Consider the following 26,798-nt stretch of genomic DNA (forward strand, 5'->3'; position numbering starts at 1 on the left):
TAGTACATGAGCCGGAAATCTGCAGAAGATCCTCAATTAACTTTAACTCACCTTGCAACGAAAGTTGCAATTTAAGCGGTTTAACACGATTGTCTATGGGAAAATGTTTTAATATGGAGGCAAACAGGACGCTCGGTAATTTTTATACTCGTACTACGTCAGTATTATCTGCTTCCGTTGGCGAGTAGTTCGCTTGAGTGAATGGAATTTTGAAAGTTAAGTAACGAAATCGATAATTTCACCATGTCAGCGCTTATATGGGCACAGGATTAATTGATGAAAACGTTTGATTATCTAAGATCGGTAAAATTTCGAGGAGAGGAGTGTCGTTTTTTAAGTTCTCCGGCAGAGACATTTCAAAAGAGTTTACTCATAAAAGACTCAAATTCATCTAATCGAAAATGATACCTGAAATTCCCTTTATAACGCTGAAGTTCGAAGCATTTTGAATAATCAAGTATCAAATTGGAATCTAGTATAGAACAGAAATGTCTTGAATAGCAATTTTTGATCAAGCTACCTAGAATCGAGACTTTGCAAAGTATACCCTATATGACCCACTACAGCAAATGCGGTGCCCTGGTTTGTCATCTATAGCATTTTTTTAATATTTATTGTTAGCTTTTGCATGAAGTGGCTGCTAATCTCTAATCTGAACCAAGTTTTGATGATTAGGCACTTACATGATTTTTATCTTCGAGCCTATTTTCGCCGAAATTGAAGCTTTTTCAAAACAAATTTAGTCACAAGATGGAATTGCAACCCAAAACGTGAATTCAATTATTTTCTAATATAGTTCGGCCAGTTTTTGGAAATAGGGGAATTTTTCGAAAGAAAATGTAATGATCATATATTTAAATATATATTGCTTGTACATCATATTAGTAAATATCTTTTCAATTAAAATGATATTAAACTATAAACGCATACACATAAAAGTTCGGACACAATGCAAAATAAAATAGTAAGCCATGGAAACCATGGAAATGAGAGTGACATTTTGACTTAAATCAGTTCTATGAATCTGTTTGCCCGAAAATGTCGCCCGGTAAAGCAACAAATAGTGCTATCAGAAATTTAATCGTACATTGTTTCATCGAGGGAAGACTTTTCGGGATATTGCAAATAAATGTTGCAAAATCTACGGTGGCAGACATTGTAAAAAAGAACGGAGCAACGGGTTCAATTGAAGTTTTAAGACATGGTATTGGTTGGCCACGTAAGGCCAATCCAAGAATGCAAAGATGTCTTGTACGGATTTGTGTAAAGCTGGTCGTCGAGCTACTGTCCGGGACATGACAGCAAGACGGAATGAAGAATTTGATGTTTTGTGTGGATGACCACCGATCGCGAGTTATTAGAAATAAAAATGAAGCATTTCATAAAGACTATGCCTATAGAGAAAAGTAAAGTTTCCATCAGGTGTAATGGTATGGCGAAGTATGTCTGCTTTCGGAGTCTGATAGACGGTACAGGAAACGCTGAAAAGTACCAAAATATCCTTGAAACAAATTTGTTACCGTCACTTCAAAGTTTATCACCTGATGGAAATTTTATTTCCGTCCAGTAGTCCCGTTCTAAACGTGATTAAAACCGTGTGGCATAAAATGAAGCAACATTTAAGAAATGATCCACAGAGAAACATTCCTGATTTGCGGATAAAATTGCAAAACATATGGGATCCTTTTAGCGCAGAAGACTGAAAAGCTCGTTAGAACTTTGCCTAGCAGAATAAATGCAGTTGGAGATGTAGCTAGTTATTGACCTTATGCATTGTCCGTACATTTATGTGTCAACCAAATATTGTGTTGTTATAAATATGTGATTAACTTTATTGTTTAACATCAAATTAGTTAAGAACAATATTGTTAATATGGAGTATTAATACCGTTACCACCGTTACGATGGTAACTATTTAACGAGTTCGAAAAAGGTAATCCATATTTCTTTTACTGTCCGCACAAAAAGTACGTAGGCTTAAGTTTGAAAAAAGGCAAAATGACCTGTTTAATTGTACGTAAGAATTATTTTTAAAAGATTCTAACAAATGCTAGGGCGATAAGACAATTGTACAAGTGAAATGTCGGTGTGGCATCTCATTATGGAAATAACCATGTGCTAACTCTATAGCAATAACAATTTTGAAAATAAAATTGGGACTCCCTGGCCCCGGGCGATTTTCATAACGCCTGATACCGCGTGGTGTGAAATTTCACCCCAACTTGCACAATGTCTTCCCACTTTTTTGTAAGCTTAATGATATTATTTAATAGTATCATAAGAACTTTTAGACATAATAGGTATCAATCAATTCAGATTACTAACAGGTAACCGCGGCCTTTTGAATGACTTCATTCAATTTGTAATAAAAACACATTAGTGTAATTATAATATTAGCACAAGTCTGCAAATATGTGAAACCCTAATGTTTAAAAAAACACAAAATTAGCTTTCACAAATTCCTGACTTTTTCAACCGGACCTAGAAATAAAGTAATGCAATTTTATTGATGTATGTCTCCATAGTAGGTAATTACTTTTCTTAATTGGATTGATAGGTATGAAATAAGTAATTAAAGTTTTTTCTGGAGGTTATCGATTTCGCTACATTTATTATAGCATCTTCGGACCTTTGCTGTAATATAAGTACATATGAATTCTTGTTTGTTGGGTTACATTATTATCTTACCGTCAAATTAGTTAAAATAAAAAATACACACAAAACACAAACACCAGGTTTAGTAACTCTATAGACGTCATTTCAATTTCAGCTTTTCAACATAATCATTAGAAAATCAACCACAACCACGATCATTCGATTTAGATGTTTAATTGTATTTCTTATTTTAACTAATTTGACGGTAAGATAATAATGTAACCCAACAAACAAGAATTCATATGTACTTATATTACAGCAAAGGTCCGAAGATGCTATAATAAATGTAGCGAAATCGATAACCTCAAGGAAAAACTTTAATTACTTATGTCATACCTATCAATCCAATAAAGTAATGCAACATTTTAGAAAGAAATCATAGCAAATGATATTTGAAAACTTGACCAAACAGTACCCGGTATAGGTACACTACAATTATTATATTTATTTGTTTTAGTTTATTACATTTTTAGAACATATTATTATTTTTTGTCTGTTTTTGTGTATATCCAATGATGAACGTGAAAGTATCTATCTATCTACATCACACCTAATACCATGTGGGGTGAATTCTCACCCCATCAGCGAATCATCACACATTTTGAAATAAACTGAAATTCCTTAAACTGTTTTCGGCTACTTTTGAATCGAATAGATGCCTAACACTACAAAGAACAAGTAACGAATCATAATCAAGATAAAACAGCTATATCAAAAAATACAAAAAAAAAGTTGAAGCGGAGTGAGAATTCACCCCACTTGGGGACAGGGAGGTTAAGAAACCATCAATTGACAACGTACTAAATTTTTGTGAAATTTCATCGACGGTTCTGTTTTTATACACTTTGAATTGTTGAAAAATTCTTTCAAGTAAATTTTATTTCACCTCAACAAGTTTTCATTTAACAATCCGATTCACAACTGTCTCAAACTGGAGCCTTCGTACTTTTTGCACCAACCACCAGTACACTTAGGTATAGATTCCATATGAGCTCAAGATATTTACCATTTATTATAAAAAATTCAAAATGTGAGATAAATGTTTAGTATACCTATTCATTTTTAGTGCTATTAATCGGCCTTCGTTTTCGTTATTCACAGTGCTATTCAATTTTGCAAACATCGAGGTGTTGCGTCTTATTCGATTCCGTATTTTGTGAATGTTTGCAACTTTGGATCAGGGCGTAGAAGATGCAAGGAAAATGCGCTTGCGAACTGATGAGTCCGAAGATCATAACATCAATAAAAATTCTACTTTTTAGTCAAAATCGTATTGATACTTTTTTAGTTGAGCAAATATGTATAAAAAACTTCAAGATTGATGCAAACTCGTACAGCATTTGCAGTGCTTGGTCGTATAAAACTTACCAAAGCAGGGATTTTATTGTTAATTTTCATTAGAATTTTTATGACAAACTTTACTAAATTTCCTGAAACTGAGTGTATATATGACTTTCACAAAAGTTGGGGAAAATCAATATTAGCTTCCGATAGTTTTGTTTTGCTGAAAAGGACAGTGCGTGCCGTAATGAATGAACATGCTTTTCGGTACGCTAAAAGTAATCCAATGTATTAATTGGTTTCACGAGTGAAACAAACTCGGCCAAGCGAAGGCTTTTTTTAAGAAAAGTGAGGGTCTTTACAGAGTGGAACGATGTTAAATAGACGTGAGTTTTAGGTAATAGCTGGAGTAGAAGTATATCTTTATAGGATTAAGTTGAAATTTATTTTCAACCCATAGGCCATAAGGTGTCAATTAAGTTAATAAAAAGGATAAAGGTAAATTTATGAAGAGCGCTTTACAAAATAATTTGCGAGCCTTAATCCGTGGTAATCAGAATCTTTCACTGTAAAATTATTTTTGCGAGTCAATTATGAACCTCTTCAGGTTAAGATTTAAGGGGTTCTTCAAAGTAATTTATAATTCTCATCCACAGAAAAACACTGCAAAGCAATTACACATACATAATCGTACTTTTGATTAATCTTCTAGCAGCCTTGTAAAATTGCCGTACCTCGTGAAGCCACCGATGAGAATTCTATTTAGTAATCTGTAATTAACCGATCCTATAGTTTCAAAACTATGTGACGCGGGGCGAGCAAATATTTCCAGAATGTGTCAGCTATTTACAATTTTGTGCTGACCATATATTCAAGAACTATTACAACTTTTTTTAAATATCGTTACCCATATTTACTCTCAAACTAAATTACCATACTTTCAGCACGAACCAGCAACAATATATAACTACACTATAACCCTCTTTTAAATATCGTTACCTATAGTATTTCCTGTGGAACTAAATGACCATATTTTCACCAGGAACCAGCAAGAATCCTGCGAGAAGCATGACTGTCAATTAAAATACCATTACGTTGGAAAATAGGGGTTAGAGTACTAAATTTACGGTTAATTGAGCGTAACTGTCGCAGCACTAAAGGGTGAACTGAAGTTCACAATAGCATCCGTTTCTTAGCATCACTAATTGTTAATTACCACTACACGTTACATTTATGACTCTCATAATTATGTCACGACACGCACACTTTTAATGCCAACGACTGCCAAATTTAAAGGTTTACACAAAAGCGACAGTTAAATTTACTAAGTTAGGATAACTTGCAAATCCATGTTATGAAGTTACTATATAGCCTTCCATTATAGTTGAACAGTAAAATTTGTTTACCATTTAACTTTTTCCAAAGTGCGTACAAAAGTAAGAGAACATTTGCCGCAATGAACAATACATTTTAAACTCTACCGGATGTCTTTCCACATGAAAGCCACAAAAATTACAATTCAAGGAAAAAAAGCACTTGTTGGTTATAGACCTCAAGAGCTGTCGAACTGTTCCGGGAGGCAAGCTACACCGAACAGCGGCAATGCACGTATCCGCGTGATCGACGCCATGGAAATATTATATACTACAGGTACGACGATGTTGGCGTCCCGACGTCTTTTCATTGGAATAGGCGCCTGCAAAACAACGACCGACTCCGAGAAAAACCGACAAATTTGAATGTTTGTGTCGCAATAGGAAAACGTTTTATGTTCAGTTATCAGCCTCCAAAATAGATATTAAGGATTCCTCCAACCGGCTTACTAAACCTCAATAAAATCCAACAGGAGCCTTTTGTATAACAAATGTTTATAACCGTAAAATTCAATTGCGTACGGCGTGCACCAATGGAGTCATATCATTTTATAGATTGATGACAGTTGAAAGAGCTGAGCAGGGGATGACTGATGGAGCAAATGCAAGATCATTCCCTTTTTCATTTTATCGCGAACATTATTTCGTGGCTACACAAATGCAGCACCGAAAAGGGGTTTTTCTAAATGGAAAAAGTATTGATGTTGGAGCGCAGCTTTAAAAACGTATATCAATGCCCTTCGTGATTAGGGTTATAGATTTGCCGTTAGCTAATCTTTCATTAGCACAACACTTTGAACTGGTCGAAATAAAATCAAGCACAGAAAGGCATAAAGGAGGGTGATTTTACAACGAACTTTGCTTCAAGTTTGAATAGCGCTAATTATTAAATAACCAGTTCAAAGATTCTTAGGCGGTACCGGCACGAATAAAAATTCAGTTATGTAATTTACATTTACCAAATGGAATTGAATAAGAGATTGGGAAAATTTTTTAAGCGGAAACTTTAATTAGATTTGCAATGACAAACAGTAGGAAAAACAAATTAACTACAACTTTGCAGTTTCCTTATTACCCTTCATTTTGTTACGTAACTTTTCCGATTTCGCAGTGTTTATGAAAAGTTTTAGGTCGCGGTATTTCCTTTTGAGAAAAATATTAGACGCCGTATTTTAGATTGAATTAAATTGAACGATATATCATGAACCAGGTTTTTGGGGAGATAAGAATAACTTACAAAAAAGGTGAATACAGATTCCCATTACTTTATTTTTCAAACCGTTTTGTCACGATTTCTTTGGGGAGTTTCGAAAACATGTCCATGCAATTCGAATTGTGGGCTTTATTAGTTATAGGTTTTCAAATCGCAAGTGCTAATTTGAAAAATGTCATTTTTCTGCTTGATCGCCCGCTTTCCAACACATTTGTATTTGGCGGAATTAGTAAATTATGATTGGTGGCAATTGGATTTCCATAGATATCCTGTAACAGAAATTACAAACTTTACCATAAAAACTGCGCTTATATTAATCCCAACCTGAATGCACTGAAATTCTGAAAAAGTCTTTACGGCGAGTTGATAAACATGGCAATCAAACGAATGAATAACAAAAAAGTACGTTTCAAGCAAAAATGTATCGCGTGGATGTTTAGTGTTTTTAAGAAGTTTAATAAGAAAAAGTTTTTTCCCGAGAAATTTTGGTGCAGTCGATTTTTGGTAAAAAAGGAAGGTTATACACTGCCTTTTTTTGAGGCCCTCAAAAAAAATCGTCTCAGATCGACCCGGAAAAAAATTTTCTTATAGAATGTGGCCTGTAGAATCTATAATTTCAAACAGTTCCAAGATTGGGCTACTAGTTCAAAAGTTACAGCCCTTTGAATTTTCTTTCGAAATTGGGTTCTTTTCTAGTCTATAACTTTTGATTGAGAAGTCTGATCGAAAAAGTACGAATTGTTTTGGATTCTACGCACCAAAATTAATAAGAAAAAGTGTTTTCCGGAGAAATTTTGGTGCAGTCGATTTTTGGTAAAAAAGGAAGGTTATACACTGCCTTTTTTTGAGCCCCGAAAAAAAAATTGTCTCAGATCGACCCGCAAAAAAATTTTCTTATAGAATGTGGCCTGTAGAATCCATAATTTCAAACAGTTCCAAGATTGGGCTACTAGTTCAAAAGTTACAGCCCTTTGAATTTTCTTTCGAAATTGGTTTCTTTTCTAGTCTATAACTTTTTATTCAGAAGTCTGATCGAAAAAGTACGAATTGTTTTGGATTCTACGCACCAAAATTAATAAGAAAAAGTGTTTTCCCGAGAAATTTTGGTGCAGTCGATTTTTGGTAAAAAAGGAAGGTTATACACTGCCTTTTTTTGAGGCCCTCAAAAAAATTGTCTCAGATCGACACGGAAAAAAATTTGTCTTATAGAATGTGGCCTGTAGAATCCATATTTTCAAACAGTTCCACCTACCTTGCGAAGTATTCGAATACTAAATATTTGTGAAAGTATATGAGTTACAAATACAAATACTGCTTCCATAAAAGTATTTAATTACAAAGTATTTGAATACTTTAAAGGATTTGAATACTAAAAAGTATTTACGAAATCGAATACTGCCCTGCTCTGTTCATACATTCAGCTTGAGGACTCCAACAAAGCTTATGGCAATAAATTATTATTATTGTCATTCCTCCCCTTTAGATGCGTCACTGCTTGTAAATATATTTAAATCGCACTCTGTTCACTTGTAGGTTATAAAATCAACCGCAATACTACACTCAAGTGCAATAAAATATTTCAACGTTTAGAAGGGTATTCACAAAAATATATGCTCTTAATTATTTATGCGCAGTTTTTCTAATAATCTAATAAGCATCTAAGAAAATCAAGAAAAATTCTGCAAATGTTTGGCTTAGTGGTCCGACTTAGGTAGTCGTTGCGTATGTGCCGCAGAAGTAATCAATCACTTAAAAAAAGTGGTCCGACGTGGCTTACTTTAGAAAAGGCCAGAAAATGAATGTTTTGAGATTGAAAATAGTAGCATACTTATCTGTCCTGCAGGAAAGGAAGTACCTAAAGAAGCGGTGTGAAAATTGCATTCATTATTCATTTTGGGTATAGATACAGAGGTATAGAAAAGATTATCAAAATAACGGAATACGTGATCGGCAATTTTAGACGGAGAATACGTCAGGATACCTACGCCATCTTGAATATTTTCCTTCCGGTCCATTTTCAGATTTGGCAACAGACAGAATCGGATTCAGTGGGGCCGAAATAGGGGAAAACCACTTGTAACTCAATTGTTACACGAAATGCTTCTAGCATTTGGATCCCTGACTATTATACACTTCATGAATTTGAGTAATAACTGGAAACTTTTCACTGCACCTGAGTATATTTTGCAATTAAACCAACGTAATGCTATTGTCTCAAATCAATACCAAAAATGAAGCCGTTACGATTAAAGATGTCGTAAATCACTTAGGCCTTCCAAAAGTTTACGGCAATCTTCAAAAAATTTATCTTCATAGTTCATTTTTAAATGTTCAAATCGCTACCCTTCTCTTTGAATCTCTGGTCTTTCCTAAATTAAGGTACTGTGATGTACCTACTCCATAGCACGTACGGAAATATGCAAAATATGGGTGACTAGCGATAAACTTATAATTTGATGTACCTCGAAGTACAATGTAAATAAATCATAGATAGGTACCCGTAAAAGCAGTAATAGTTTTTTATGTAACGAACGCATTAAAGCTCAAGACACGTATATACATAATTTTATGCAAAGATGAAGATTCATTAAAACATCAGAAAAAGTGAGAAAAAATAACTCACTCTTCTACTGCCACAAAAACATTTTATTTATTTATTTATGTGTTTGGCCAGACACCATTTTGATTGTAATCTAGTCTGTTTTGTACCATGTGGTAAGGTTAGCTTTCCAATAACTAATAAAACAAACAGGGACGAGGACAAGAGCCCTAATATTAATCAGTATGTCAACCTGATCTTCAAATTCACGGAAAAAATATTCTTGGGTAATTTGGATTCTGTGTCCTAAGGATTGGAAAACCGATTGCAAATCGTGTTGGACTATCTTATTCAACATTGAGAGCTAAATACTGCGTCATTTCATGTATAGAAAAGCGCAAAGTTGCAACCATGCTAATAAAAACGTTTTTTCGCATATGAGTGTTACAAAACTTACTAAAATGTAATGGCATACTCTATGAAGTCTTCTAATCCTAAAACAAGCGAGTCAGTTTCTTAGAGTAGGCGCGTTCAACATACTTTAAAGAGTTTTTTGTTTTTAATTACCTAGTTCTTCGAATTGGTTTTTGTTACTTACAGAGTATGGACTACCAGAGGACCTCATCTCATCTTTGAAACATATTAAATCGACATTTTTCTTCTACTTCCTTTACGAATTGACATCACCACAATAGCGACTTTAGAAACTTCGGAAATTAATGACAACGCAAATTCAGATGTTACGGTGGAATAGTCCTTTGCGAGATCCTTTAGTTGCAAATGACGTATTTCATAACAACACAGTGGATTTTGCATTTTTGCATCAGCCATTACTGTAATTGATATTAATTGAAGGCAGTTACCATAAATTAACCAAGATCCTTTCTTCAACTTGACACGCTTCAATTAATTGAGGTTAATTTAGATTAATACTCTATACATCACACATTAATTAGATGTTAGTCTTATAGTTCTCCAACTAGATCGCGTTCATAGTATTAATTTAGCGTTTTCGTAATGCGTGATTATAGACGTAATTTGAGGTTAAATGTAATTACTTGAAGGTGACAAATGACTAATGACTGAGTGCGTAAAGATTTCCTCCGCGCTTCATCTGCAATACAATCGCGCCTCCTTAAAATTAGCACTTTTCATACATTAATTGGGATTATGTGTTTAGTTGCAGTTTCAAAGTGCGTTCACTTGAATGAATTCCTTACTTTACAACGTCAACGTTGTGGGTGAAAAGTTTGTAAAGCGACAATTTCAATAGTTTTATCCTCCCATGATATTTTGATTATAATTTCAAATAACCCAAATGGTAAAAGAAAAAAGGGAGCGTTACACCTGTGCATGTTTTAAGGGCACAAATTACGGAAGTCGTATTTGATCCGCAAAGAGATTACGTACAAAGGGAAATATTTTTTAAGCTCAAAAGAAGGGATTCTGCAAAAGTTTCTCGGAATGTAATTGGTGGTGCCCACATTACAAAGGAAACTTCCAAATCTACTTTTAGGGAACGGAAATGAATCGACTGATCACTAAACCGTATATAAATTAGATTTGACCGAAATTTTGAAAGGATGAGAATAAAAATAAATACGTTTTTATTGATGCTAAATAGAAACTTTTTATTGGATCATTAGCATTTCATTATTCCATTCTTTTTTCAACATTTCTTCGAGACATTCCACATATTTATGCCGTTGGAATACACCTACAAGAATTGCAATTTTTATATTCGGCGTTAAGAATACTTGAATGCTTTGAACGAAACATGGAAAATGATAATTAATTCAAAGCCCCTGAGAGAAGAGAATTATTTACGAAAGTAGGTTCTTACATGGAAAACTAATGTAAAAATTGGTATATAAGGATTAGGTTCCTTAACTAAAACATTTTCGGTCTTGAACTATTTCCAATTTTACACTTCTTTATTCTAAATGGAATTGTGCAATTTTTATTTATTTTTCAACCCTACTTCAAGTTGGAGGAAGCCCCTCTAAAAACCACTATTCGGGTCGCTCTGTAATTGGGCGCAGGCCTGTTGAGGACCCAGAACAAGAGAGGGATAATAAATAAATAAATAAATAAATAAGTTTGATGGTCACCATACGCCCAAACCGAACGGTTGTTGAATTATTTGAGTTTTATTGAAATTGTTAGCAAATGATCCATTACCAAAACAAATTGCATTTGTACAATGTAAGCGCGATATAGCCATTATTTTCATTATGTATGTAAATCTGAACTAATATGTAGACTGTAGAGACTGGACAAAAAATTTACCCAGGGTGCTCAGGAATTCACTTCAAAGTTATTTCGAAAGCTTAATGCCAACTCTTTTTTCAATAAGTTACGCATTCATTTTCCATATTGATTTTAACACAACTGGGATATAAATAAAATTATACTAGAGATCCGCAACTTTTATCAATACAATTTAGAAATTCATCAACAGTATATGGTGCATTGACTAGAGGAAAGTTTTTTTAAGAAGTTTTAAAGCGCTTTATTATTCCCTGACTTGAGGCCCAACTTGAGTTTTTATCTGCACCACTTGTAACCGAAACCACCAAAATTACAATAATTTAACCGAAATTCAGTGAATATTTTCGCCACAACTGCTTTGATAACTATACTAGAAACAACCACTTTAGACAAACTGATTGAGCTCAAGAGTCGAAACATAGGTACAAAATTACTATAATAAAAAAGTTCAGGGAAAATACGTCCCCTCCATAACTCTCGAAACTGCAAGTAACTAACATTTGCACACGCAAGAAATAATGAGGAAATGTAATAACGAGAGAGAGGTGATTTAACAAATCGCACCAAATTATTCGACATGGAAATGAATGCATGCGAAGATGAATTGGAACTTGTTAACTTGATAGATTCATGTTCAGAGAAGGATGTGGATTGTGGAGCGATTAAACACTAACAACTAAGTGAGCGATAAATATAATTAAAAGCCTTCTCCTAAATTTATTTGGGTTACGTGTAAAATTTGATTATGCATTGAAAACTTTCCCCTTTATAAACCAGAAAGTCAAAGTCGTTCATTTATGACGTTTTCGCCGTTTTCCAGTTTTCTATCCTATTTACCTACCTAAATGCCGTAAAGAATAATTCAACATTTCATGAAACTCCTATCCCTTCTTTGCATTGCTAATAATTTCTTATCTTGCTGCTTAACTGTTTCTGAAATGCAAGTAATGATCCCAATCTTACCTATTATTCGTTGGCTTATACCTTGAAATAATTGCAATTATTTTTAAAATTGAAAAAGTTTCTGAAACCTTACTAATTTCGTTTGCGCTAATCCACAGTGGACTAACGAAATGTTCTATGTGGAACTAAACCGTTCGTGTTCTTTTTATCTGCCTTTGACGTGGAAACGAAAAAGGGAATGTTTATTATAACAATGAAAATGATACCTGTCACTCACACAAATCCTATTGTTTGTTTTGTAGGTAATAAAACGTTGTAGTAACCTATAATGGAATCTTCTTATACCTACTTATTCCATCAAATTTGATTTCTATCGCAGGTATATTTGCTTGGACCGCCAAGTTTCCATTACAAATTTATGTGACCCTTTAACAAAAGGGCAACAGAAAATTTCCATTCTAAATCTCGACCATCTAATTGCAGTTGATATGACCGTGGTTGAAATGCGTTTGCCTCAATGTAGCATTAGTGCAGTTTTCGGCTAATTTTCAAGTACGCTCGTCGACGTATTTGCGAACGAACGCACCATCAACTCAATTATTGTCATTGAATTGAATGAATTACGGACAATGTCTGATCTTCATGTTGCTCACAAAGGGCCATATGCTTAACACAATAAACCTTAGTTCATATTTTTCAAATAATTTTCAGAAATCGCATCAATTATTTTGTAACACGGCCGAATCTCTTTGTTCGAAATACAGCGCGCCACATAATAGCATGTAGCCGTAATACTTTATTATTCGCTCAGTATCAAAACTTTATTGTTACTAGTTGTGATGGACAGAATATACGGTCCAATAAAATGTCTACCTTTTAATTGTTTTACCTTTTACTTACCACTTAGGTCTCTTCTCTTTGAATGGTTTGCTGAGTACTGAAACTTCACTTAAATTTATAGCAGTAGGTTGACAAAAACATGAAACGGTTTGCCAAATAATACTGGTATTACTTTTACATTTACAAATAAGATGAATAACGATTCCTTTGTACTTAAAATGTAATACAATTTTTTACAATTTGGGGCGAACTTTTTATATGTGGAAATAAGTTATATTCATGAGTCGTTTATTACTACGCATTTATTTACGAATTTAGTAGGAACTAATAAAACAGATGTTGTCGATCCTACTCCTACATGTACTTTTACATTCCCTTTGTACATCTGACGTGTATTAAAATTCAATTCAACTCTATTCTTGAAGAAGTTCTCTACCTTACCGTAGAATAATACCTATACCATTATTACTTGTAGTGTAATGGTGCACTCTGCAAATCTAGACAGTATAGTCTTTAATATAAAATACTACGGTATAGTGTACGTACTAGATTTCTCCGCTTGTAATTGTACTTTGTACAGCGTTTCTAAAGTATCGCTACGTCTAAAAGTACTATCATTCGAATTTGCAACAAGACAAATACCTACAAATAAAACACACGGGTTGAGTTTGTACCATGCGTCTCCTCCAAAAAAATTAACTTTTCAAAACCTTCCCCAAACCTCTTAAAACCGTTTTTTAGAAACTGTTTGGAACCTATATAAAATCTTTAGAGCTTGAATCTACAGAATGTTCACTTTTTCTTTCAAATTTCTCAGGACTAATGTTGTACATGTTGTTTTCATGCTATATTTATGTTCATAGAAGCTCCATTTTCTATTGGGTCAGTGGGTGTCTATACAATGGATGAATTCACCAAGTCAGTATAATTTATATTGCAAAATAAAATAAAAGAAATCCCAACGAAACTTTGTAGAACTACGAATTATCGCCGCTCCGCTTCGTTAGTTTAACCCTTGTTGGGATTTTATTCATTTTTAAATTTTGAAACTTTTTAAACCGATCGACTTAATAAATAAAACCGGTTGTGTAGGTAAAACCTCTTCCAAATTGTGGATTATTAGACATTTAAGAATGGAGGGATCCCCACGATATAAAAATCGACCGGTTTTTGGAGCTTTGTCAAAACATTTATTTTACCTTCTTAGGGGGATGATAATTTTCGTTTGCAGAACTTTCTGTCATTGTAGTAGCGCGTTGGGCCTATAAGGCATTCCTCTCCAAAGAAAACTTCCTGCCAGCCCTTCCTGTTTAGTCCGTTCATGCGAGATCTATTTAATATTAAAATATTTTTAAAAAAATCAATCAAACGCAAAAGTAGGACAGTAAATGGTATTGCAATTCTAAATATTGGATCAGCGTTTATTTTCTACCTAGCGATTTTTCGGCGGCACCAACGAACTACAATAGTAGTCTAATTAATTTATACATAATTAAGTTTTGGTTGATTGTGATTATTTTTAAACCAAGATTGGCCCTGTATTGATTTACTGCTGGCAGAGGCAAATGTTCCAAAATATTTAGTGACCAAGATACTAATTTTATTGGCGTAAAACGTCAATTTATCGAACTTGCTCAACAAACCGCAACTGCGACTAAACGGAGCAAACATTTTTTCTGCCAATAATACAACACCTCGCTTAATTGATATTATAATAAACAATAATAAACAGACCTTATATGGGTGAAAGCACATCTCCTAAGCAACGCACTCAACGGTTTCCCTAAGAAAGTGAAAAAAAAGCTTGTCCATAACGGATGAATAAATCCAGGAACACACTTACGATTATAACTCAACTGAGGTATTGATTTCAGCCAAGTCATAATGGAAACTAGCTAAACAAAATCTATATTTAAGGGTTTCTTCTCATAAATGTACATCGTACCAGAACAATTCAAAGCTCTTGGAAGCTCTTTCAAAAAAAAAAGACTGATTGATTCTACTCTCTAAAAGAAATTAATTATTATGATTTTTTCCGCCAGGATTGGAGTTTACAGCACTAAAGACCTTTTATAATTATTATCTAAATAAGATTATGGGAAAAATGCAGAGAAGATTGCAGAGCGTACAGGAGCACACACTCCCATTTCGTATGATACTTATACATTTTTGAATAAGGCGTTATAATAAAAAGCATGTTTACCGTATTTCATTTTGCCTAGTTAGTACGATCCTACCTCAGAGACATTATGACATGAAACAATTTTTTATTAATTTAAAATTTAGGTCCTAAACGTGTTTGGCCGCAGGACTAGTGCGCTATGCTTTGTATGCGTTGCCCAAAACAAACGAACAATAATTACGAAATGAAATTTGCAAGGAAATATTTACGTATAGCATGCGGTATTCAGTCTCGTTACACGAGCCGTATGTGTTTTACACTAGCGACCAATACAATATACTAGTAGCTTTTGAGCCTTACAAATCAGATTTCAAGAATTTTAATCGACAGATGCACTTCGATCTCGATCTGTACATCAAAGTGTTGCTTGAATTTGATTGGCATTTCTTCTTCTTCATCATCAAAAATGCACTATACTTCTATAATGACATTTAAAAAACAAAAAAGGACGTAATCGTAAATCGTAAATTTCTGTATAAAAAAGTAAACTTTAAGCATAGGATTTTTATTTTTCTCAGTTTTCTTTCGCGTGAACAAATAAAATTCAAACAGAAAATTTTAATCAGTACTATAACCCCCACTGCTCGAAAAAGCATTGCAGACTTTCAAAAGCTTCCTTATAGTTTTTCAATGTTATTTTGTCTTTACTTGTAAGTAATAAGAGGATTTGTGGTCCAGGCAAGATAACGGGGATCAAATTCAGAAAAAGCACATTTTGTGGAATTCAACAGCTTACAAAAAGTAATGACTAACATAGAAAACCGTTATAATCTACAAGTCTAAATAACACCCTGCCATCCACTCATTCCACGAACGAAAATAATGGAAGAACAGTGTGAGTAACTTTTGGCTATGTGTTTTCAAGCACAAAATTTATTATTCAAAGAATTAACATGTCTGATGTGTAAATTTTTTAATCTTCCCTTAACTGAATTACTTTAGTACACCTGAAAATTTTCTTTTGAATTGCAGTAAAATTTTGGAATGTTAAACAACTACCACCTCGTCTTATGATTCGGATTACTAGAATGTTTCGGGAATAAAATGCTGTCACATTCATTTCCTTTACTTTTGTTTTTGTATTGCTCAGGTACTTGATTTAGATCCAGTGTTTAGTAAATGGGGAATTTGTGTAGTCAATAAAGTTGTAGGTCGTCAGGAACGAGTATATCTTGGTAGTCCATGGGCATTGTTTATAAAGTATTTAAACAATGCCATGGGCCAGTCGACATGACGGTATAATTTGGGGGTACCAATTTTCCTTTTTACAGTGGTTATACGTGTTTACTAGGATGCCAAAAAACCATGATTGCCATCTCAAAGCGGTAGCTAATAGAAATGGCGGTCAATCAAAGATGGCGGATGTTGAGTTTTAATAAATCAACTATATCTCTGGAATTATTGATGCAATTTCACTATTATTTTTTTTTTCATGAAAGCTCTTTATATGTGCTATAAATATTGTTATAAGTATTTTTCGATAAAATCAACTGTTAATAAGTAATTTAAAAAAATGTTTTTTTTTTAATTTGTTTCCGAATTTTCTTTACTACCTGCATCCTGTATTAATCAACAATAAATGGTAAAATATGCGCATATATATGCAGAATATTAGTGCAAAATATGCAAACAGTTTTGATGTATATGCACACATATGTAAAATTATTATATGTTGCATAATTTCTAATAAAAATGGAATTACGATAAACACTAACAATAAGATGTTTTCTGCACGAAATGATTGCCTCATGTCGCTAAGAATTAATTTATAAGCACTAAGCAGAGAAACTTCTCTCTACATCAACAAGTAATAGGTGCATTAGAAAACGACAAACTATTGAGAACAATTTCCAAACCTTCCACAATATCACCCATCAACACGGTAGAGAAAGAGAAAGATAAAATAGTTTGGAAATGATGAAATTAAACATCAATTAAATCAATAAATCTTCCTTCCAGCTATTGCAGTATGTTTCATGATCGCGTCCGTTATAAAAATCCGCAAAAATGTACTAAAAATTCAAATTAAAATCGATTATCTCTAACAAAAATTTAAACACATCCTAAAATATGCAAAAATAAATTCGGTTTAATCGCAAATGTTGCAAACCAAAAATACACAAAATCTCATAAGAAGTACAACAAAAAATAAACGATATTCATTTTGCATATAAGTATTCACAGCTTTAGCTGATCAACAAATTGAATTAAAATTAAAATAAAATAAGTGCTTCCAAACATCAAGAAGATGGTGAAAATATGCAAAAATATATGTATCATATGTGGAGAGATTTCACCTTTTAGTGAATTGCACTCTCCAAAATATAGGCAATCTTAGGCAGTGTTATACAACGTTGCATTACAAGAATTGTCAGTCTTACTAAACTAGGAGATACATCGGATAACCTGTTGTACACTGTGAAGGCTCTTTAATGGTGAAAAAACTCCCTTTAACGAGTCCTGGGAAAACCTTAAAGAAATGCTTCAGATAAGCGACGCCTACTCGATAAACACAGCAAAAACGTGAAACACGTTTCCGCTTAACTTTAAACAAGAACTTTACAACTGACAAGACTGACTGTCTTGCAATAAATACGATCAAATACGGCTTTTAGCCATAACGTCTGCGAAGAGTTTGTTAATATTGATGGGAAGGTGTATATTGTGCCAGATAATTGGACATACATTATGTGAAAACAAAAAATACATTGGAAAATTGTACGTCAAAATCAAAGAGATGCTATTCCGGAAGCAGCAAAAATATGAAAGATAACCCTAAGTTTGGCTTCCATATCGCCTCACGTAGAATTACCAAGCTGGCTCTTGGCAACTACCATTATGTAATGCTAATAACTTAAAGTGCACAAGCGCATGCAAACTGCCAACTTGTGAAAACGTCATTGAAGAAGAGGAAGAAGTAGCAGGTTTTAGTGTATATGAAACTTTTGAAAGTAACGAAGGGGTTGATTTAGTTTTCATTAAATGTTAAGAGTTAAAAAAAATTCAGTTCGTTTACTTCATGCATTAGTTACTAATTGTTGATTTTATCGAAAAAGGTAGTTATGACAATATTGTAGCACACACAAAAGCTTATTCATTTAAGAAAATGATGAAATCGGACCAATAGCTCTAGAGATATAGTATATGTGTCTAACCGTGGTAAAAAGGAAAATTGGTACCCCCAAATTATACCATTTCCTTAAATTTAGCCAGTTGGCCCATAGACTATGGTGGTTTAGACTTCATAAAATGATTACAGGTGTGGAACAACCGTACAAATAGTAGCCGGTTCTTTGCCCTCTTTCAGGCGCAGCACGTATTTTGTTGGTATACAAAATTAGCATCTACCTTATAGTCACTTTGTATTATACAATAAGAGACTTTTTCATTATTCAATTAAGGTCTAAAAATACGTTGTTGCACTTTACCTTGTCGTTGTAAAATTGTCCGTGATTAGCGAAACCAATAGATTAGGTAATATGTGTCTTCCCTTTGGATGGAAAGAAGCCTGTCATGTAATTGCACTGCAACTACTAGTGGCAATATCTTGACCTTTGTCTGTTAATTAGTTGCGATTGGGTTTAGTAAGACCTACAACTTCAAAGACCAATAATGTGTATCCATGACTAGTTTCGAATTTCTCTCTTAGTTTTCCTTAAACTTGTATGTAGAGCGCACCGGATAAATTCTTTATTTCGACTGATAGTGCATATATATAAAATTCTATCTATCCTATACATTTTACGTAACCCCTGATATTAATTCTTTTTTAGACAACCTACAACCTTGGAGTACAAACTTCTGGAAAACTGTTAACACTAAGAATGTTCCAGGGAGACGAACGCACACGTTTAAAAGCATTAGGGCATACAATTTTCACCAAACGGAAAATTTAGTCGCCAGATAAGGTCGACCAAGATTATCTTTAAACAGAAAACAAGTGAACCTCTGAATTATTACTTTAAGCGACGTTTACGCTTCATCACTACAAGACGTGGGAAAGCTAAGAACGCGTACAGCGAGAGAAGTCACCAAGTTTAAAGGACAGCGCAGTAAGTGACATTTGGATATTGCCTCCTTTATTATTAGACGAACATTAAAATTGTTCCGGGGTAGATTAAGTTTCGCTGTAGGTAATTGTGGGGAAATCTTGGGGTTTCATTCTAGGTTTAGGTTATTGTAATTGTTTAAACATAATTGTCACTTGCGTGTAAATTTTAAATTTCATGTAGTTTAGGCAAACCAAGTTGCAGTGGTAATAAAAATCTATAAAGAAAGTGATTGTGAGACTAAAGCAAGTAAATTTTGTTTTACAGTTCAGTATAGCTTCGGTCTTTTGAAGTAATTTTTAGTTACAAATAACGAGGTGTTTCAATAATTAACAGCTCCGAAGTCCTGCGTGATATTAACTATTGACACATTTTGTGTGATTTACACCGCATTTATTTTTGAAACCCAATAACGTGGGGCAGGATTTCAAAAGTGTTCAAAAGGGAATTTATTTGAGTTTAGCTTCAATAGACAACAAAAAGGAAAAACTATTTTAATGTAGTATAGGTATTGTATTGGTATCCATCTAAGAAGTGTAGAAATGGTGGAGGGTTCGTTTGATGCTGGCTAAGATGAAGGGTTTTAGCATGATAATGCAAATGATCAAAGAAAGTAATCCGAAATTGGAGGAAATGAGAGTGGAAGATTAGAAATTAGATGATAGAGGGTGGAGAATAATGAGATATTACATGAAATGGAATTGATGATGACATCTAGGGATGAAATGAAGGGTATAGAAGAACAGGTTAGGTTTAAAGTGAGAGTAAATTGAAGATTGGGTATGAAAGGCAAGTATGGCAACGTGGGGTGCGGAATGTAGAGAGGGATGCTTAAATAGCTAGATAGGTGAATGCGATGGATACTCGGTTTCGATTTTTTTCGGAAGATAAGATAGGGAAAATGAAATACAGGATAATGACAATTAATGGCGAAGTTTTGGAAAATAAAATAAAATAAAATAAACAATGGTGCGCGGAGAAATTTAAGAAACATGATAGCGATTTTGAGGAACTTATAACAGGTTACAGGGGTGGTGTGGAAACATTAGAAAACTTTACGGGGGAAGAGAAAATGCATCTCATGATAATTAGTTAATTAATTAAGAATAATAGGCGAGTTTACGGATTACGTAGGTGCGAGATGACTGACTCGAAATTTAATGAAAGGGGGTGCTCAGATTTGATAGGACACGATACACGAGAAAACTGAAAATGTTGAAACTTTTGGAGAAAATGTTATGTAATACTATTAGTGGGAATAGAAACAAAATAAAATCATGAATAGACATTGTAAAGAAATATGCAACACGAACATCGGTAGTAAGGACAATATTTGATTAAATGGTATACACTATTTAAACATTTGGACATATGGTTGCAGGAATCGGTCTTAATTAGTAAATTAGCTAAGGGACGGTTATAAAGTAAAGCATCAGGGATTTAATTCCATCAAGGTTAGAATATGCAGTTATAAGGCAGATATAATGAATATCAATACCGCAAGGAGCAAATGGAGTATAGGCAAGTTAATAGAGAACACGATACAGACCACGATACAGAGTGTATCGTGATACAGACTCACAAATAAAAAGAGCGAAACTTTTTAGGAAGGAGGCTGAAAGTACTAGTGATGTAGGGAACAGGAATGAGGGTAAGCAGGTGCATTAAATTAGTTAGTTAGCGAAATGTTTTGATATATTAAACTGCTAAACCCATTGCATTTCTAAGTAGGTATACCTTATCTGTTTAAGGTTGGGGTCATTATTTTTGACCATATTTTGATTTATTCCAGATTCGGGCATAGTTTCGATGCTCAAAACCCCAATTTGTTTCCCAATTTCGTCGAAAAGATGGCAACACGTAGTTTCCCAATGAGCGAGGGCTAACTGTTGTAGTATTATCGTTACGATAATTGATATAATCATTCTAGACAAGGGACAGTAAAAAACTGTCAACAGGGTTCGTACGCTTTCTACGCCATCAATCACTTCAATTCTTCTGCAAATGCAAATTTTTGTCAACGTAAATCTACAATTTTTCGTGTTCTTCTCTGCGCTACCATTGAATAATATTTATTATTCAATGGCGCTACTTAAAATAATAGCAATTGGTTAATAAAAGATTTATATGCATTACGTTAAAACTGGTAACCTAACGGCATCTGAACCTAGGAAGTAAGTTAGCCGTTTAAAATCTAGTACACTTCCTATCTCAATCCAAACTTATGAATATCTTTGTTATTATTATTAATTCTAAAATTGTTAACATGTTCATTCTTATGGAGAATGAGATTTCACAAATTATTCCGCAAGCAACATGATCGAGATGCATGCAATCTAGTTACAGCTTGCAAAACTTTACCTATCAGAGTCTCCTATGACTTTAATGCCCAGTTCTTCGTTTCCATTTTTATTGGATATTGTCTCAAATTCGACGGTTTTCTTAGCATTACGCTGCAATCCCGTTCTAGTTTTTGATGAAAACGAATCCAGCGTCAACATTATCGACTTACATTCAAAGCACATTCCTTTACCTGCAAATAAAGAATAAAATGGTAAACTAATAAAATTTTAAGTTACAATAATCTAAGCAATATATATTTGGTAGGGTAGAGTAAAAATGCATTTACAAAACGTGTCGGTAAACTAATCTCAGTAATCGCAAGCACGCGACGTTGCTGCTCCACCGACTATTCCATCAGGTTATGGACCAATCTCTTTGTCAAATTATGAAAGTGTTTCCATTGATCAATTTGAATGTGGATAAGAATTGCAGCCATAAACTAAACAAAATGAAAGCAAAGTATAGCTAACAAACGATGGATGCAAGACCAACTGACTAAATAAGCATTCCGAAATCGTACTTTCGTAAAAGATAAAATTATTCGAAATTAGTTCAGGATTAAAGTAAGCGAAGTGTTAGTGTTATTTTATTTTACTAAACGAATCTGCTGGTTGACCTTATATACGCTATAATCTTTAACTTAATACTAAGCAATTTTGGTGAATTGATTTATTTTTAAACCGCAGACCGCAATACGGAAAATCAAATTCCCAAGAGGAACTGGTTTCCAGACTAAGCTAGTAGAACACTGCAACCAATTCATAACGTAATAAGGGTAATACATCAAAACATTCAATTACTAGAATCGTTCCGACTTCTTCTTGACGTGTAACGTTTGCATAATTGGCCCTCGTGGGGTTAAGGGTAAAAATGCATAGGAAAAAAGGCCCGTTATGCACTGCGTTGTCCTGCTGATTGTATTACATTTTAGTAGCATAAAATTAAAAAGTACATAGTTTGCGTAAGCGAGGATTGTACCCAGTTGTAAAAACAAGAAATCCCAGATCAACTTTTACGCATCAATTTCGGTAGGATATTGCTTCATGCATCAAGATTTCCAGTCGCTAAGAAACTTCCTTCGGTGTATTATAACAAAAATAGATGCGGAAGCTGAATATGAATTATTTCTCTAGTTCCTTACTAAAGCAAGATTTGTACCAATTTTGGTACAAAATAACCAGTTCTCCTCACGAAACTATGGCGAAAATTGAATATGAAAGTTTCTTGCTTCGACAGGACAATCTCAAAAATCAAATCTAAACAAAATTCGAAATTGGTGAGAGAAATTTTGGTGCAGTCGATTTTTGGTAATAAAGGAAGGTTATACACTGCCTTTTTTTGAGGCCCTCAAAAAAAATTGGGCTACTAGTTCAAAAGTTTCAGCCCTTTGAATTTTCTTTCGAAATTGGTTTCTTTCTAGTCTATAACTTTTGATTGAGAAGTCTGATCGAAAAAGTACGAATTGTTTTGGATTCTACGCACCAAAATTAATAAGAAAAAGTGTTTTCCCGAAAAATTTTGGTGCAGTCGATTTTTGGTAAAAAAGGAAGGTTGTACACTGCCTTTTTTTGAGCCCCGAAAAAAAAATTGTCTCAGATCGACCCGGAAAAACAATTTTCTTATAGAATGTGGCCTGTAGAATCCATAATTTCAAACAGTTCCAAGATTGGGCTACTAGTTCAAAAGTTACAGCCCTTTGAATTTTTTTTCGAAATTGGTTTTCTAGTCTATAACTTTTGATTGAGAAGTCTGATCGAAAAAGTACGAATTGTTTTGGATTCTACGCACCAAAATTAATAAGAAAAAGTCTTTTCCCGAGAAATTTTGGTGTAGTCGATTTTGGCCTGTAGAATCCATAATTTCCACTGCCATCTTGAATTTTTTCCTCAGCGATGTAAGATACCATAGAAGTGAACTTAATTTAATGATGTATTTATTAATTTTACTACTTTTTTAGCATGTTTTCCAGTTTTTCAACTTTCTAATTATAGCACCCTCTCCCCCTTCATCGGGGCCTGCGGATATCTTTGAAAGTTCCGAATAACTTTTCTCTTAAGCTTAACTTACACTGTATCCGAAACTGCTTGCATTGCGCCCAATACTCAATAACACCACAGCGAATTATATTTAAACTAAGAATAAATTAAATTATTATATTATATTACCGTTGGCAGTGGTGGAAATGTCAGTAAGAAAATTCCAAATGTATAAACGCATTATAAGTTTACTAACTTTACTACTGTTGCGTGGGAATTTATTGAAGCATTTATACTCGCAGGGGCGATTGTTAATGGCCAACAACACATTTTGTTGATAAGCACGGGGGGGGGGGCTGTCATTTTTTCAAAATGGTAGTATAAGATCTGCTAGGGCTGCCAGGACAACTTTGTCAACTACTGCCGAAGTTGTACTACCACACCATTCACCGTAAACGACAAAGTCGCAGCTAATGTGCGGGAAAGGGTAGGTAACAAAAATGTTTCTAGTGAAAGTATGGCCATATTTGTGGTTGTATATTTTACGTTTGCAAACTGAAAGTTGAAAACTCCTGCTAAATGCGACTAATGCTCTTTTTCATCTTAACAATTTTCCCCGAATTGCAAATAAAACATGCTGTGATAAAATCAAATTTAGCTGCATAGAGGCTGTATCCCTGTGTGCAGAAATGAGGATTTGTGCTTAATCATTATGTAGGCTGGGTACCTTTTATCAGGGGATGATCGTACATTAATTAAAATTGATTATCTTGTTTTGTATCACTAAGGAACAATAACTAGGGGTGAAATTTGGTTAAAATGATATATTAAAAAGGATAAGTTCAATATTATTATACAATTAGATGTGGGCATATTTGAACAAACTATAATCCCTTTGGCTTTAGGCGCCTACTTCTTGAGTCTTGCTAGCAGTAATCTAAGTAATCCTGGAAACATGCAAAAAAGTGCGAGAAAACACCATTATATGCGACAGAGCCGCCACCTATTCGCGTGCACACGACCGACGCTCGGCGTCGGCAGGTGACTTCTCCCTCAGATTCATACTCCCAGCATCAGTATTCTATAAAGCTACAGAACAGACTGTTTTTATCTTCGAAACGGTTTCTGCCAAAACGCAAGCTCGAGTAAAAACGGGCGGTGAGATTCGCAATCGGATACTTCAGTGAACTTTCGAATATTTAAGGGGGAATTTACAAACGGGTTACGAACCCAATTCTTTCTTGTGCACGCATAGTTGTTAGCTATTTATAAACAAATGGAGTCCTTATGATTCTAATTTAATAATACCCAAATTACTGCCCTGTGCGGTAATTACGTACTACCATTAATTTTCTTTCAAATACTAACTAATTTTTTACGATATCCTATTAAAGGGGCACAATTATAAATAAGCACAACTGAGACGAATCACGCACTTATTTAAAACACACAGGACAATTGACAATTTATCGTAATTAGAATGGCAACTGCCTCGCTAAGTAAATGTTGTGACAATTTACAAAGATTGCAATTGTATTGATCCCAAAAATGAATTTGCAACTTTCATTCAGCTTTATTGCACAGTTCGTAAGCAGTATTGTCTTCGTTTCTGTTTGTAGAAGCTATCCATAACAAAAGGTCTTGCGCGATCTTACGGTGAAATTTTTCTATATCATCATTCCTACTGCTGCAAAAAAAATGCACAGCTCTCGCAGTCCTTATAACTGTCGAAGACATTGGAAATGGTAACATCGTATGTAATTCACAAAAAAAAACGATGAAAGTGGCTTTGCATTTCATCAACTATAGTTTGGTTCTCCCAGTATACAGGGTGTTTGGTAAACATGCGGCAAAAATGAAAGAGGTTATTCCTTGGACTATTCTAATGTTATTTTATCCTTTGATGATTTTTGAAAAAACGCTTCGTTGCAAAGATACATGTGTAATTTCTGCCCTTATTACTTAAACGGTTGTTTGTGAAATCCTCTATCATGGCTCATTATTCGAATGCGTTTTTTCAAAAATCATCAAAGGATAAAATATCATTAGAATAGTCCAAGGAATAACCTCTTTCATTTTTGCCGCATGTTTACCAAACACCCTGTATACTATCGAAAGCATTTTCTGGCCCTTCCAAAAGAATTTTTGGCGAAATAAACATTTAGATTTAGATTTATTAGATTAGCAGCCAACAGAAACTGCCAATAACAGGCTACATTAAGTTTAACAACCTAAAAATAAGTGCCCCTACAGTTAAAATAGTATGAGTACCTAATAATGAATAAGTTATTAATAAAACAGAAATGTAAGAATAATAATTATTATAACAGTAACAATAATTAGAAGAGTAACAGGTTTAATAAGTGTAAAATTAAATGTTATTACTACCTACACACTGGGGTAGCATAAGGTCGTAATGTAACTAAAGGTAGCATTTTAATTTGTTAATAAAACGTTTTTGCTGAGTTGAACTCGCGATGCAATGGTGATTGCAGAAGCACGGTAGATAAAAGACTTGGCGATTCCGACTTCCAGGTTTTAGTACGTAGTACTTTACGCATTGCATTGCTTTTACTGATACCGGTGTTATATATTAGCTAAAGCTAAAAGGGCTATTTTAGATTCAAAGAGAATATCAGGCTTTGACTTTCGCAAATGCACGAATAGTTCAGATGAAAGAGTTGCATGCAACCGCTAAAAATAAATATCACTGAAAAGGGAAGCTAGTAGGCTTGAAGCCAAGAGTAAATTCTTTGCTTGAAGTGTGCGGTAAAAGAAGAAAGTTCAGGTCCACTAGCAAATCTCTACGTTAAGAGGAGTACGTTAGCTGTCTACAACTGAGTCCGTCTGTTTCAATTCGAATTGAATCGTGGGAGCATCAAATAGACTATTTATATGCATTTCCACCCAGGACAAAAGCACCTGACTTTGACTGATAATAGTAGTCCCTATTTGCACGATATCCAGACGCGAGCAAGACGATGACATACAAGCAAGGTTGAATTGGATAAGTACTGTGGTGGTAACGGAAAACGTAGAAAATAATATGCATATTTTCCATGTTCCTGCTTGTACTGTGAAACCAAAGGTGTTCAACCTCTAACAATTGCATAATTACATACAGGAAGGTTGCATGGGATTATTGCTTATTGAGTAAGTGGGTAATCGAAGGC

The 26,798-nt window shown here is 34.1% G+C and overlaps 1 protein-coding gene across 8 annotated transcripts in view; it reads right to left on the minus strand.

Annotated features, from left to right (window-relative positions):
• Positions 1–26,798, minus strand: part of LOC116165328 (potassium voltage-gated channel subfamily KQT member 5-like) — a 345,213-nt gene that overhangs the window by 243,248 nt on the left and 75,167 nt on the right. For 3 of the 8 annotated variants that reach the window (XM_031479669.1, XM_031479668.1, XM_031479674.1), the window contains exon 2: positions 21,668–21,772. The exons of 2 other annotated variants lie outside the window; for them this stretch is intronic. In XM_031479669.1, the coding sequence (XP_031335529.1) occupies positions 21,668–21,772 (105 nt within the window). Of the gene's footprint in view, positions 1–4,935; positions 5,441–21,667; positions 21,840–26,798 lie in introns of those variants that run through there. 3 more of the 8 variants (XM_031479670.1, XM_031479671.1, XM_031479675.1) reach the window with 2 other exon arrangements.

Source organism: Photinus pyralis, unplaced genomic scaffold (assembly GCF_008802855.1).
Source record: "Photinus pyralis isolate 1611_PpyrPB1 unplaced genomic scaffold, Ppyr1.3 Ppyr1.4_LG3a, whole genome shotgun sequence".
NCBI lineage: Eukaryota > Metazoa > Arthropoda > Insecta > Coleoptera > Lampyridae > Photinus > Photinus pyralis.